Source organism: Hibiscus syriacus, unplaced genomic scaffold, assembly GCF_006381635.1.
Source record: "Hibiscus syriacus cultivar Baekdansim isolate YM2019G1 unplaced genomic scaffold, ASM638163v2 tig00111403_pilon, whole genome shotgun sequence".
Taxonomy (NCBI): Eukaryota; Viridiplantae; Streptophyta; class Magnoliopsida; order Malvales; family Malvaceae; genus Hibiscus; species Hibiscus syriacus.
Window position 1 is genome coordinate 672,991 of NW_024063083.1, and position 16,436 is coordinate 689,426.

General features: G+C 31.0%; 1 protein-coding gene across 1 annotated transcript; it reads left to right on the top strand.

The window, feature by feature from the left end:
- Nucleotides 1-9,782: 9,782 nt before the first annotated feature.
- On the top strand, nt 9,783-14,554 carry LOC120162719 (protein BONZAI 3-like). The gene is made up of 12 exons (XM_039172813.1): nt 9,783-9,958; nt 11,208-11,255; nt 11,471-11,619; nt 11,753-11,801; nt 12,347-12,445; nt 12,680-12,944; nt 13,043-13,119; nt 13,244-13,378; nt 13,469-13,633; nt 13,713-13,826; nt 13,948-14,044; nt 14,374-14,554. The coding sequence occupies exons 1-12, from the start codon at nt 9,803-9,805 to the stop codon at nt 14,469-14,471; spliced, it is 1,452 nt and encodes a 483-aa protein (XP_039028744.1). The 5' UTR covers nt 9,783-9,802; the 3' UTR covers nt 14,472-14,554.
- Nucleotides 14,555-16,436: the final 1,882 nt, after the last annotated feature.

Genomic DNA, 16,436 nt, shown 5'->3' on the forward strand with positions numbered 1-16,436 from the left:
AAAACCGGTATATTTATACTGGTTATATTACAAAATTACCTATTACATTATAATTATGAGTTTCGATGTTTTTGGGATCGATACTTTTTATAAATGTATCGACACATCTACTTACCTATTTTTTGGAAACTTTACGATTATGAACTTTATGTTTGGGAACCATACTGGACAAAATGTTGGAAATAAATCTGTGTTTATTAATTTTGTCATTAAAAAGTCTTTTTTTACCACCTACATTGTAAATTTACATTTTACTTGAAAGTTATTGAATTTTGTAGTTATTGTACATACCCTCAATATGGAATGACCATTCAGTGCCGCACATGATGACAATTATAATGACTTTTGGAATAATGCAGACAACGATCTCCATAAATCGTAAGTATCAACATGACTCTTACTGTGTATAAGAAACATGTACAACAATCTACTGCTAACTTTTCTCATCTTATACATAATTACATTCACATAAAAAATTATAAATCGTATACAAAATTATAAATCTTATACAAAATTAACCCTACATCTACATCATTGCTTCCTTTTGTTATTCTTGTGTCTCATGGCAGCTTTTGTTATCTCATCTCTTAGTTGATTTTGATTATGGCTTACGAGATTGTTTAATATTCGCGATCAATCCTACTGTCCAAAAACCTATATTCAAATTATCAGTACATTAAGTATTGTAAACCACAACATTCAATCTACGACTTTTAATAATTTAACCGCAAACGATTTTTTAATTCCACTTACAAAATCACCAGTTGCCCCTGTAGAACAGATCGATTTCATCCGCATCATCACATACATGCCGCAATCATATCTGTTAAAAAAATTGAATACCACACATGTCAATTATGAAACCTGCATAAATTAAGCTTTCTATTTATGATAACATCTCATACCCATTCACTTGCTCATTCATCTTATGCTCAACATATTTGAAATTTTTCAAGGGGCGGTTTCCTAGAGATCCACATGCTTCTACCCAATTGTATTTCTTATTATAACTATCTAATATTTTTATTTGCATTAAAAAATATGAAGTTATGATCCAAACAAAATATGCATTATAATTAACATAATTTCATTTCATACATATCAATCTCTTAGCATCATTCACTCTTTGTTTAGCTGCTTCAAATGTAAACAAAATATCATATAATGTTGCAACACGATCTACCATATCCAACACTAACAGATACCAATGTGAATTATAGTATTTTATTGTGATCATGATCTGCAACAAATTTCACACCCAATTTGACAAAATTCAACATTCTATATCCGAAAACATCATTTGCAATTCATATGGTGTCTTACCTTCTCACAGTCGGTGAATTTCACATAGTTACCCAATATAGGACCCAAAAAGCTAGCAATATCCTCAACTCTTACTTTGCTATTGGCATCCAATGTTGTTGCTGCAATTACGCGACAATCGTTATTAATTTACCGTCTATAACACTACTTTTCAACATTTATTAATTTAACTCACCGCTAAGTGGTATAGAAGGTAGCCAATCCTCCGGAGTGACTTTTTCGAATCGTAGCATACTGTCCAGGCGAGCAAATCAATAACCTAACAAAATTAATTATACAATTAGAACATATTCAATAGGTTTTAACATTTTGTACTTTCTACTTACCACACTGTCAACCCATTCCGTAGGCTTCAACATTGGATACACTAGCAAATTGATTTCCCATTGAGATTACATAATATCTGTATAAATCATTAGGATTAATATCTTTGTCATGAAATATTTAAATATCATTCACAAAGCAATATATTTCACTTACCCCGATTCTAACCCACTATTCCATAAATAATCACAAATTGCAGCTTCGAGATCATCATTTCTGCTTGGAATATCCGCTTTTTCAACCTACAATTTTGCATACAAATTTTTGTCACAACAACATGATAAATATCAAATTAAGTTTTCTTTTATTCAACTTACCTTCTGCTTCTTCTTCAGGGGTACATGACATTCCAAATCTAAATCTGCATCTATAACACTCTCCGGTGTATAGATCACATCGACATCCTTCCTCTTCATTTCCTCCATCTTTTCTTCTTCCTCCATCTTTTATTCTTCATATTTTTTCAGTTCATCGTATTTTTTCTCTACATAGTTCTTCATCTCTTTTATTTCACCCTTCAATTTTTCCCCTTCATCCAAGTATTCATCAACCACCACTTCACCCCCGCAAGTTCACTCCTCAATTCCACAACCTCCTTCACCACTCCATCAATTTTTTCACCCGTTACCATCTTAAGTTCAACCCTCAACACCTCAACTTCTTTCACCACTTCACCCCTCAACACCTCAACTTCTTTCATCACTTCACCCCTCAACACCTCAACTTCTTTCACCACTCCGTCTATTTTTCCTTCCACTTCTCCCTTATGTCTCTCAAGTGTATCTTCGACTCTCTCAATTCTCTCTTCGACTCTTGATTGTTTGAGAAGGAGGTCAAATTGGATTTTTTTGATATCAACCAATTCAGACATCAAAATGTCAAATTTACTTTATTTTCCCTCACCGTCATCCCCCAATACAACCATCTCTTCTTCCTTCTCCTCTGCCTCCACTGCATCCTCTACCTCCTTGCCAATAACCTTCAAAATTAAATTACAATATTAAGACATTGATTATATTCTTAATATTATTTAATTACATTTATTACCCTTTCTTGCTTCATCGATCTATCCAACTTCAACTTCAACTTCGCCATCACTCTAACCACCTCTTCCTTCCCCCATGCACGGATGTGTGTCACTCCAGTTCTTTCATAAGCCAGTAATGCCTCACAGCCCGACCAAAAATCGAACAATGCAACCTACATTTATAATAAAATTTTTAATTTTATATAATAACTATACTATCATTTTATATAAAAAAATGTTCTTCAACTCATTTACCTCTAAGATTGCTATGCACCCTTTGAGGTATCTCTGCTGCCCTTTTTAAAGGTGATTATTGATTCAATCAATCTCCAATAGACATATTCAGCCCAATGGAATTCACCCTTTAAGCTTTCATCGCAAATAAGCTTCATATAGTCCTTGTTCGTTGACGTATCACCCGTTAGACAAAGAAAGATCCCAACAAGGTACAATAAAACTCAGGCCTTCAGCTCATCCCCCTCTTAAGATCCACTTTTGATTTCCTCTTCAAGTTTAGCATATGTCACCTTCTGCTTCAAACCATATTTGGAGGTAAGTGTTTTCCAGTTCTTACTCTTAGAGACTTCTACAACACTTTTTCCTTCATTTCCTACCCGCAAGATAGCTGCAGCACATGGGATCCCTAGAGGAAATGAAAAATCACCATATTTAGCAATACATTGATCGACATCAAATTACGCCATCAAGGATCGATACAATTCCCTCCGAATAGGTCGATCCCTTACTCCTACCAACAATCCAAACCCCATTTCTCCCAGCACATTCAACTGACTCTTCTCCTTAAGGTGTTTAATTAATAAATTCACCCTTTTAATGTTGCACCTTATCGACCCTTCCTACATTTTTTAACGATATATAATGTTATAGTTCTTATATATTTTGTATCAACGTATTTACAAGTTTAATGAATACATTCTTTTCATGTGCTTTCCTCCATTCTTTGTATTCTTCACTATCCATCTTTGATTGTGCGATGTAAGGTTCCTTATCAGCATCACTCATCGAATTCCATTTCTCCAACACATCATTTCTCAACTAATATTAAGCATAAACGTTTCTTAATCAATACATTAACGCTAAATAATACTCAATGTCAATTTCAATTTACATATCGAACCGATGTGTTCGTCACCTTCCTCCATCCTTTAGCATTCGGTCATACTGTCAATATTTAAAATTTGTAATCAATTTAAAGTTCTTAAATACTTTAATCCAATTACCATTTCAACAATAATAACAAAAAGACATTGATACTTACTAGAAGTACATATATCCACCCTTTGGTTGCTTTCGAGTCTCGGCCTCAATTTCAAAGTCATCTGCGCCACCAACAATTTTTCCACCCATTGACTCCATTTTTCCTTCATATTTCAGTTTATGCAAATCAAATCAAATACTTGTTACATACACTTTATTCAATATACAAATATAGATAACTAATCTTGTGGTAAAACGGTTTTCTTCAAAACAATTTGAATGGCCACTATAAAATGTGTCAACACAGTTATACAACCTAAAATATCATTTTCTACCTATAATATTATATACAGGTATTCATATTTATTTTCTACCTATAATATTATATAATCGGTCCTAAATCCTTCTTGGCTTCGATTCAAAATCCCCAAACCAAACCCAAAAACCCTAATCCCTATTTCCTTCAAACGAATGGGAACACTCAATACTCCAAGTATCGACACATTTATACAACCTATAATATAATTTTCTACCTATAATATTTAATAAAAGTATCGATATTTATATTTTACCTAGAATATCACTTTATATCTGTAATCGGTCTCAAATGCTTCTTTACTCTAAAACCCCAAACAACACATAAAAACACTATTTTTGATTACTGTAATAATAAAAAAACTAGGGTTTCGACAACGTACTTTTCGATTCAACTGCAGCAACAAACAAACAAACTTAGCTTTAGAAACGCCTTCTGAAATGCAACAACAATTACGTTTCGATTTCAAAAACTCGTCCGTTCTATCTATTTTTCAGAGGATATTTAACTATGCCCTTTATATTTTCACTGATATGTTATTTATATTTAATCGATACAACTACCAAAGTGTCGATACTTTTATGTCAGGTGTCGATACATTCGATAATATAATTACCTATTTCTTTGAAAGTATCGATAATTTATTACGCGTACTTATTAAAGTATCGACACTTTCAATATATCTGGTAGCGCTTTACCGGTTTTTTCATTTCAAGACCGGTTTTGTCATATTTTTACTTGTTATATCGTTATGGATCGATACATTTTTATAAAGTATCGACACTTTATAGGCGCTAAAACTGCTTCTCTTTTAAATTTACAAAGTGTTGATACTTATATTAAAGTATCGACACTTTCAATATATTCGATCGCTCTATACCGGTTTTGTCCTTTAGAGACCGGTTTTGTCCTTTAGAGACCAGTTTTGTCATATTTTTACCTGTTATATCGTTGTGGATCGATACATTGTTATAAAGTATCGACACTTTATAGGCGCTAAAATTGTTTCTCTTTTAAATTCACAAAGTGTCGATACTTATATTAAAGTATCGACACTTTCAATATATACGGTCGCTCTATACCAATTTTGTCTTTTAGAGACCGGTTTTGTCATATTTTTACTTGTTATATCGTTGTGGATCGATACATTGTTATAAAGTATCGACACTTTATAGACGCTAAAACTGCTACTTTTTTAAATTCACAAAGTGTCGATTCTTATATTAAAGTATCGACACTTTCAATATATCTGGTACCGCTTTACCGGTTTTGTCTTTTCGAGACCAGTTTTGTCATATTTTTACCTGTTATATTGATGTGGATCGATACAGTTTTATAAAGTATCGACATAAACCGACAAGCTAAGTTTGCTGGTTGCCAAAATTTTTAATATTTATTCATGATTTAGACCTACTACATTATTATTACTCAACATTTTCGGTAGCGCTAAACTGAATTTATTAAATATCTTTTAATGTATCCGGTAACGCCGTATATTAGCCCGCCTCTACCCCAACAATTCAATCCCAGGTGTTAAACAACCCTTCAATCTCGGGCAATGCCTCCCTCGCCCGCGTTAAATAAACCTAACATGAACGGTGCAAAATATCCATTTTTCATGCGCAGTTCGAATTAAATTTAGAGTTAAGAATTACATATTTAGGGATTCAGGGTGACACTAAAGATGATGGTCGATATTAAGTGGGCCAAGATATGTGACGACGGTGACCGAAAATGATCAACTGTGATTAAAAATAAGGTTTAAAATTAAAAACTTTAAGGTTTTGTGATTTTAAAGTATTTTGGATATTTTTAAAAATAATAATAATCTTAAGTATTTTAAAAAATATTTAAAAGAAAATATAAATGTTGCACATATCTTTTAACAATTTTTTTTACAGTATGAACTAAAAGTGTAACAAATAAAATATTATACATTTATTTTTAACAAAAAATTCTTTAAGCACTTAAATTTAATCTAAAATATAAATTGAACACTTATTTTTACATTAAACCAAAATTAAATTGTTATATGAATAGATTATCCTTGCTTTTATCCACTTCTTGAGTTTCAAGGAAGATCCCTCCAAGTAATTTATTTTAGTTTAGGTCATTTGGAGAGGATGTTAAAATAAAATTTTGTTCAAATTTGGAGTGTTACCTTGAACAAGGACACTTTTGTATATTCAATATTGCCTTATCTAAAACATAAGTCGTCACCAATTAGGATTGATTGGTAGCACGCAACCATTGAATTTGTAAGTTGGGTAAACTACATTATTCATCACTAAAAATTAATCTTTCTCATATTTTATTCATTGTAATCTTAATCTATTTTAATTTACTAACTGAACTTTTAAAGTGTTCGTGTTTTGGTCGTCCTAAATTATATTATTATTATTATTTTGGTATTATGTGATATTTATTATTATTTAATATACAAATAATTTAAAATATAAAATTAAAACCAGATGGTAGTCGCCCATTGTTTAGTTTTCTGAACATTTTTGTATTGAGATGTCTTCATACATATGAATCGTCATTCAATTATCTTTCTAAACACATCTTGAAATGTCTTAATGTCTAGAATTCAATATGTGTCCGTTTTAACGAAGACAGTGCAAACAATAAATTAAATATGAATCTAATACGTGATTTTATAATAATTACAAATTTTAAATTTTATTTATATTTATTGTACCCTTTCCATACTTGTACCATACAATTTTAGAAATTATTGTTCCACGTCCTCGTATCTATTCGGTATCCGTATGAATGCAACATAGCTTAAAACCTTTTACAACTCACACATCTTCAGCAGGCACGACAAGCAAGCGGATTAGTCTTACAACTCGAACTCAAATCATTGTTGAGTTCAACAAATATCATGATGTAATTGTCTGAAGTATCCACAAGGTACCGAAAACCCTAAAGCTAAACATAGCAGTAGCAGCAAAAACAACGTCGAAGCTTCGCCATTTAAACTGAAAAGAAAAAAAACAATGAATTTCCAGTTTAGGGATTCCATGCATGAAGATTGTTAGAGATTAAAGAAATGCAGATTTGCAGCGAGCATATCATATTAAGGAAAAGAGAGAGAGTATTATTATATATTTTACAAATGAACTTCTGATCACTTATAGAAAAAAGAAGAAGAAGCAATCTTTACATCGAAAAGGTGAAGTGAATGGTACGTATTTTAAGTGAAAATTACAACAAGATTTAGAAAAATCCAAACGTGTGGATAAGTGTCTACTACTTGAATTGGCCTTGGACTATGAATATTCAACACACTTAAACAATTCATGTAATCGTTCCAAGATGGATGAAATGTTTTATGATAATGAGATACATTGCATACTCGGGTGATGACATGTAGCAGGTGACGTGAAACCGAGTGATGTTTGGTGGGATTGTCTCTATAAATACAACGCCGTGATGATGATTTAATGAAGAAATAGATTAGAGAAAATATAAAAACCAAGCAGCAGCAGATTATCATCTCAGGGATTTTAAGTCTTTCTCTGCTTCTTTCCAACTACTCGTTATTACTCTGAGTTTTGCCTTTTAATTATTATCATGTAAGTTCTCTTCATCTCTCTCTCTCGGTATATATTTTTGCAACACATTTGTTCTTAACTCATATTAACTTAAGGATTTGTTTGATCATTAGTTCATTATTAGATCAAGATTGGTTTTTTTGACAATTTGATCTTTAAATTTTATTTTTTAATTTTTTAATAATGATATGGTGCAATATTAAAATATCACGTGATAAAAAAGACTGAAGATTTAAATTTCATTGTTAAATTAATAAAATCATGTGTTAAGACTAATTTAGATAATAAGAAAATCCAAAAAATAAAATTAAAATATTGTTAGTTATAAATCCATTATCGATTAAATTTTAACTTGATTAATATTGTTATATGACGATATCGTTATACTAAATTAAGTTAAAGTTTAGATTATTTTCAGGTTCAATCAATTTTTTTAGAAATATTTTCTATATTCATGTACTTCAAGTTTAATTTTTTAAAACTGATTTTTTTTTCAATTGAAATCAACTTTTAATACTAATATTTAAACTAGAATCACTTATTATGATAAAAAAAAATAGAATCTTTTATTCCTGATTTCTTTTTAGCATGAAAGTTCTACAATTATTGTTTTTGATCAATTTATAATTTATATTGATTTAGCCAAAAACGATAATATTAATGATTACTTATATGATATTTATAGAAATAATATGTAATTAATTACATAAATTTTTAGAATTCAGTAAAAATATTATAAATTAGTGCAAAATATTCTTAATTAAATGAAAAAAAATCTTGTGAATGTTTGTTTAATTTTTTTATTCCTTTTCTTATATCAGATTATAAAAAGAATATTTTTTGACAGTATTATCCCGAGAATATTAATTTGATGACGAATTGACCATATATATGGTTTAGAAGTATATGGATATATTAACTAGAATATTAAATTAATTATTTTTGAACATTTTATTTTATAAAAAAATAATTAATATTTCTTTTTGGTTACAAAATTTAATTAATTTTTAAGTTTTTAATTAAGTTGTATCAGGAACTAATCGTGACACTAATGAGCTTAAAAAATATATTTTTAAAACAATATTTTTTAGTTTATATATATATATATATATATTCAAAACTGAAATAATTTAAACTAGCACGAACTAAGCTATAGATGATTGTTATCGTTTAAGATCTTAGGTTCGAACATTAGTGATTGTAAGGTGTTTAAATTTTTATTATCAAATGATTAAGAATTTTTAAAATATATATTATTTTATAATCACCCTAAATTAATCGAAAAAATAATTCATAATAAAACTGTGAAATAAAGTATAATATTTTAATTTTTTTAGTACAAGTTCTTGTAATGATAATGCCTCTTAATTATTAATTTTCTTTACTTTTTTAACAGATAAGGTATTAAACCCTAAAATCATATTGAAGTTTGATACTCAGCAGCAACAATCTTCTTTAAAACGTCTTATTTGTTTTGACCAAGATTATCGTACCAAATTCTAATCAAGGTTTTCCCCCTAATAAAGTTAGTTTCTTATATTCGGGCGGTGCGGTGGTTAATTTTCTCGAGAAAAATCAGTTCATTTTCCCCAGTAATCATGGAAAAATATATCTTTACATGAATAAAAAAGCCCCAAGGTTTCCATTTGACTCTTTGGATAATATCGTGATTTTTACTAATTGCTCAATTCGTCCATATTTTGATTATTTTTTAACCGCTCGACATTTCAACCGCGTTACCAAATTTGTGCATCAAACGACTTGAAAGGTGAAACAGACTATGACACAATTGCTGTTCTTCTCCTTTTGCTTTTGGGTCTAGTCGAGAAACCTCCACGGCAAATTTTCTTCAGAAACAATTGAAAATAAAAATTAACCCAAACCCAAAAATTCCTGTTGTTGTTTTAGTGTAAGGTTTCGGTATCCTGGAAATCTCTTTATAGAAAGAAGGCGAAAATCAAATTTTAAGCTTCAGGTAAGAGTTTAAATAGTTCGTTTTAAAAAAATAAAATTGTCAAAAGAATTTGGAAAGACATGGGCGGCTGTGTTTCTGGTGACCTGAAAGGCGGCAAACAAGCTGTAGGTGGAGTTGATTGTAGGTCCATTGTGAATAACAATGCTGGACATAACGACGCCATTGATCACTATTTCAGAATTCGAGGTCAATGTCCTCTTTTCACTCAAGTTGAGGTACTATAATTCTTATTATTATTATTTTTTTATAATTGTTGGGTTAAAATTTTTTTTATAGGGGTTCTACATCAAAAGATAAATCATCTTTGTTTACGTATAACTGTAATGAATTCTGATATTTGACATTGATTTTACCACAGTACTCGTGTGCGTGACTGTATAGTTTGGATTGATTATTGAGATTTTATTGATTCTTAGTGTGTTATGTTATTTGAACTTGAATTTAATTTTTTTTATATATTTAGATGATTTTTTTGTATCTATCATGTTGGTCTTATCATGTTAACTCTACATCTTTATCTATTTCTCAGCATCAAACATTAAGCAAAGTTGATGGTTTTGACTTTTCATGTTATGGATTAATTGATGTGTTATTATTGGTTTCTGCAATTTATTCGAAAGGTTTAAGTCATCTGCTTTAATTTAATTTCTTTTTGTTCAAACCATCTGCTTTGCTGAACTAACCCCACTTCAAAACTTGTTTCCGAATCATTGTTTCCCTGGCCGAAACAGAGCAAGATTCTCTTTTTTAGATTCTTATTCAAATAGTCAGCTGAGATGTAGAAACACAAGTTAATCATATGCAAGGGCTTGACATGACACCATATTTTTATTACCCTTTTATACCCTTATATATACACATGTATTAAATTTGATTGGGCACATAAGACTGCAAGATGCTTTTGTAATTTGATTCCTTTAATTTTTTGCTGATGTGAATGTTTTATTACCTTGGACCTACCAGAGGACAAACATTTGGACGCTTCTTGGCTATAGAACCTTTAACTATTATTTATTGGAGAAATATCTACTGATTATGATAAGAATGCATCAAGCTGTCAACTGTTCATATCTTATGCTTTTAATCAAGTATTAGCTCGGTGATTGTCTATTGCTATCATGGTATGAAGTACTTAAAATGGAATATTTAAATTTATTGGAGAGATTGTCTTCATGCTCAGTAGGACGGAATACCAGAACTGTCATGTTCCTGTAAGAATAAGTATAGCTTTTCTCGGCTTTCTATTATGTGAATGATGCATTCACTACGAGGCAGCCATTTTGTTTCCGAACACCTTAATATTGCATGGAAACAATTTCATGGATTCTGTTGGGACTTGGGATAGTAGGATATATTATAGTACCCAATTACAAATTTAGATGCAGTGGATAGTTCATATTAGTTTTGTAATATGAAAATGCTGCTTATTATGGAGTTTTATTGTGATTTAAAATTGCATTGCAGTTATCTATGTCAGCATCAAACTTGCGCGATCTTGACATCACATCAAAGGTAAGATTCTTGATAAATCTTCCTTCATTTTGGGTTCATGTGCCTTTATCATTTTCTAATGGCAGGTATTGGAAATTTAGGGAAAATAAGAGATATAGAACATGTACTTTGTAGCAAATGCCTGAAAGTTCAGGTGTTCTATTGCATGTGTTTGTTACTTTGTTTACATAGTAAAAGTTTACTTCAAAGTTGCAACTGCTCTTGTTTTCTTGTAGAGTGATACTATGGCAGTTGTGTATGTAAAGAAAATGGATGGTATGCTAGAGGAGCTTGGTCGTACTGAAGTCATACTCAACAATTTGAATCCTGTTTGGATTCGGAAGATTAATGTTGCTTATCAGTTTGAGATTGTTCAAAATTTGGTGTAAGCTTCCCATGTTTTCTGAAGCATATCTTTCAGATTACCCCATTCCCCCCCCCCCAAAAAAAAACTGTAGTTTTGCGTCAGTCTCTATACGGATTTTTAGACTGATGTTCTTCTTTTCCCTCTGCTCCAGTTTTCATGTATATGATGTGGATACCAACTATCACAACATACCTGTGAAGGTATGTCAAAATTCCTTTTCTTTTTTCCCTCTAGATTTTGTTGTTGACAGGTTCTGCGGAGATATCAGCAAACATTGTCAGATTACAACGGCTTCACTACCAATCATAATGTTTCAAGTTTTTATTGTGCTAGATAATCCCCTTCCTATATTTCTTAAATCAAACTCCTTTCTGAATGAATTTAACAATTTGATTCATATAGCACCTAACAAATGAGGAACCAAAATTTATAGTCAACAATCATAGAAAAAGATCAAATATTGATATATGTTCGTCATGGGTATGCTTAATCTCCTATGTATTTGGAGGGTCCTATCTTCCATACACGGGTGTCATACTCGGAAATTTCAAGAAAAATGAATAGCTAGAGCTGCATAACTTAGCTGTAAAAGTGTTTTCCTTATTTTTTACAAATTTTACCATTGGAACAAAAAGTTTTCAATTGGTGAAGGAAAAATTGTTTCATAAAAGGAATTTGTTAAATACCATATGTCAAGTACCGCTGCTTTTTTTATTATTTAATTTTCTGATGTGTTACTTTGTAGGAACTAAAGTTGAATGAGCAGGATTTTTTGGGAGAAACCACTTGTTTTCTGTCTGAGGTAAGTTGCCTCTCATCCATTATTGTTTTTGGATCATATTATGTATTTCTTTAGTATCAACTAAGGAAGTAGTAGTACTTTTTAGAATTACTTCATCCTCATCTACTATTGAAAAAACTGCACTTTTTTTTTCTTCATGCTTACCAAAATATATTGCATTTCCCTCTGGTTTTATGCTCTTTTAGCTTGTACTAGTTAAAACTGTTTGTTGCCTGCCAAGAAAAAGGCTGACTTTGGACTTCTTTATCTACTTAATCAGCCAACTTCATAAATCAGTTTCGGAGTTGGAAAAACTTCACAAAGATGGAAGTGGTGCGAATTTGGTTTTCCCATCTCATCGTGGTCGGGAAAAGGTGTTCACCGTGCTTGGCATCAATATTATTAGCAGCAATATGCTGTGTTTTTAAACATTCCTTTGCCTTGCAGATTCTGAAGGGCCAGCTATTTGTTGATCAATTTATTGAGAAGGAGCAATTCAGTTTCCTTGACTACATTTCTAGTGGGTTTGAGCTAAATTTTATGGTTGCCATTGACTTTACAGGTAAATAATCATTGTGATCTATGACATACTAGTCTCAAGCATTTTTGTTTTCCAAATTCTTATGTTCTGGTACAAATTTACATATTTGACTTGTCCAGCTTCAAATGGAAATCCTCGACATCAAGATTCCTTGCACTACATTGATCCTTCAGGCCGATTGAATTCTTACCAACGAGTAAGTCGGGGATAGCGCTTTATAATGCATTGCTATTTAGTTTAGAGATGTTCTCCTAGCACAAGAATTTTCCTTGCTTGAATCCCCCATAATGATGGCTAGCTTACTAATGACATCTTAACAGGCTATAATGGAGGTTGGGGAGGTTATACAATTTTATGATTCTGATAGGAGGTTTTCAGCTTGGGGTTTTGGAGGAAGGACACATAATGGCACTTTATCCCATTGTTTTAACTTGAACGGTACAAATGCCTCTGAGGTAAGAGAAGCCCTTTGTTGTTTTCACCATGATCCTTCACCTCCAAAGTTGCGAGTTCTTCTGAGACTAGTTATTTAATTCTATTAAAAGGTTGAAGGAGTTCACGGCATCATGGGTGCTTATGCTAGTGCGCTGCAGAATGTCACTCTGTCTGGACCTACTTTGTTCGGAGATGTAATCAACAAGGCTGCACAAATGGCTTCCCAGGCTGCCTCAAATGACATTACCAAATATTTTGTGCTGCTCATTATAACGGTAAAAATGAATTGCCTCTATGTATGTAAAGAATTGTTAGTCATTGAATGAACTTAGAAAGATATGTGGTGTTATGCAGGATGGAGTGCTGACAGATATTCAACAAACAATGGATGCTTTGGTTAGGGCATCTGATCTTCCTTTATCCATTCTTATAGTTGGAGTGGGGAATGCAGACTTTAAACAAATGGAGGTATGCCATTTTATTCTAGAACAATCTTTTGAATTGTCACCTTTTGCATTACTATATAGTTGTAATTTTTCTACTAAAAGGATGATAAGAAATTTTGTTTTGGGGTCATATTATTTTGTAGATTCTGGATGTTGATGCTGGGCATCGATTGGAGAGCTCAACAGGTCGTGTTGCTACACGAGACATTGTACAATTTGTTCCCATGCTAGAAGTGCACAGTAAGTCATGTTCTACACCACCAAGCTTTTCCGTTTTATCAAACCATTTCTTCCAAACTTAATGTATTAGAGACCATTGAATGGCCTCAATGGTAAAAGGAAATGTTGTTCTTCTTAGAGGACCTAGGTTTGAGCAGTTGTGTCTGCAAGGTGTGTTTGTCAATAGGCTAAGAAAAATTATGAACAAATACCATCTTATATTCATCCCAGTCTAAAAAAATTGGATATGGTTAATGCTGAATCAAAACCGATATTGTACGTTTGATGTGTCCAACACTCGATTAGTTTTACATTTGATTTAAACTAATCAAAGAACGGTGTTTGTACAGGTGGGCAGATTTCTTGTGTCCAAGCTCTATTGGAAGAGCTGCCGGTACAATTTTTGACTTACGTGCGATGTAGAAACATGAAGCCACTCCATGCTTGATTGGCAGCCCCAAAAATCTTTCGGCTTTTGGTTATAGTAGGACAACAATTTCTTGGGAAGTAGAGGTACAGGCAGTGTGAAAATGATGTGGTCATGGTTTATTTGATTGTTATGCATCAATCAGTAACCCCGAAGCTGGTTGTTCTTTATTGATATGGTTATCAACTTATTTTATCTTTTGCTTAACCTCCAAGTTATCATAGTAAAAAAAAATTGTGGAGAAAAATCAAATATAAAGAGTCTGACTTCAGATTCATGAAGAATATTGCTAATACAAACTTCACTTTTCCTCTCCTTTGTCGCCGGTTTCACACCCACATCTGATATAATCTCCATCTCTATTTTTTCTTGTTTTGTATTTTGGCTCTACTCTCAACATATGAATGTAATTTCTTGTGTTACTGAGGGCTGAATGATTGATATCAGATACTTTTTTTCTTCATTTAAATGAGTATCCTTATTTGAATTGAAAATCCAAACCAAACTTCTTTTTTTATACGTTTTATATTCTTACAATCTTTATATATGTTTTTGAAATTTAATTTAATATCTTAAAAATATCAAATATAATTAGAATCAATAAATATATTAATGAAAACGTAATTTACATATATAAAATAAGGCTTAATGTAAAAGCAAGTGCTCAAATTATACACTAAGTTAACTTTCAACACTTAGAATCATTCGTCAAAATAGGTGTCTAATGTTTTCTCTGTTATATTTTTACGTGTCTAGTGTTTTCTCTATTACACTTTTAGGTGCTTACACAGTAACAATTGTTAAAAAAATGATTAAGTGACATGTTTATGTTTATATTCTAAGCTTAATGTAGTGCTTAAATTGTACCTAAGTTAACTTTAGGTGTCTAAAGAATTTAATATTTTATCATATTAGATCAGTTAGTTATTGGTTAATATTTAATATTTTATCTTTTAAAATATAAATAATTAATTTATTGAATTATTTCATATTAATATAAATTTGATAAGTTTTATAAATTTTAAAGATTAAAATTGTTGTTATATCATACTACATTACTATTTTGTTAATATTTAACGAAATAGTATTATATTTATAATAATATTTTACTTAATATATTTTTTGGAAGAAAATTAAATATTTTTTATTAAAATTATAATTAAATAATTTCGAAGTATAATTTAGTTTAATTTTTAATAATTAAATTAGTGAAATCTATTATTTCTACATAAATTATAATCATTGTTTTGGGAATTTTTTCTATAATTTTTTCTCATTATCTAAGAGTTAGTTGCATGAGATAGGTCTTTCATGAATCTAATGTCATCTAAATTTTTTCATCAAATCTAAGATTTAGTTCTAAATTAATTTGTTTTAAGTAAGAGAATATATTAATTTAATTAATTATAGTTTTGTTTATTATAATATTGAAATGTAATTTTATTATAATATTGAAATGTAATTTGGACATTCTTATTTGGTAAAGAGTATATTATTATAATTTAAACCAAAATCTGTAAGATCATATTCTTTTTGCCGAAATGAAATTGAAATTGTTACTCATCTCTTTTTATTATGCAAGGTTTCTTGGGAGATTTGTATGCGTTTTTCACTTTTCTGGGATCTCTCGACAGTATTTCCGAGTAATGTTTCCTCCTTGTCTTCTTGGTATGATTCTAGTTCACATTCCTCCAAGGACTCTATTTGACATTTTATTCCATTTGTAGTTCTCTGCTCTTTGTGGCTCTTTAGAAATGAAATAGTCTTTGGTGATAGCAAATTGGATGTAATCCAATTATTTTTCCTAACCAAGTTTCCGACCAGCTTCATGGTTTAAGGCTAAGTTTCCATCTTCCATGGTTTCGATGGATGATCTTGTTTTTGATCCATCATCGGCGGATAAATCTTCTTCTGTGAGATGTAATAACCTCTCTCCTATTTCATGGAGCCCTGCCCCTTCCGGTTTCTTGAAATTTAACGTAGATG

Bases quoted from the DNA above. Each gene is read 5' to 3' on its own strand.
- LOC120162719 (XM_039172813.1), top strand. From the start codon at position 9,803: ATGGGCGGCTGTGTTTCTGGTGACCTGAAAGGCGGCAAACAAGCTGTA. The intron at 13,120-13,243 runs GTAAGTCGGGGA...ACATCTTAACAG, and splicing joins GATTGAATTCTTACCAACGA to GCTATAATGGAGGTTGGGGA. The intron at 13,379-13,468 runs GTAAGAGAAGCC...TTCTATTAAAAG, and splicing joins ACGGTACAAATGCCTCTGAG to GTTGAAGGAGTTCACGGCAT.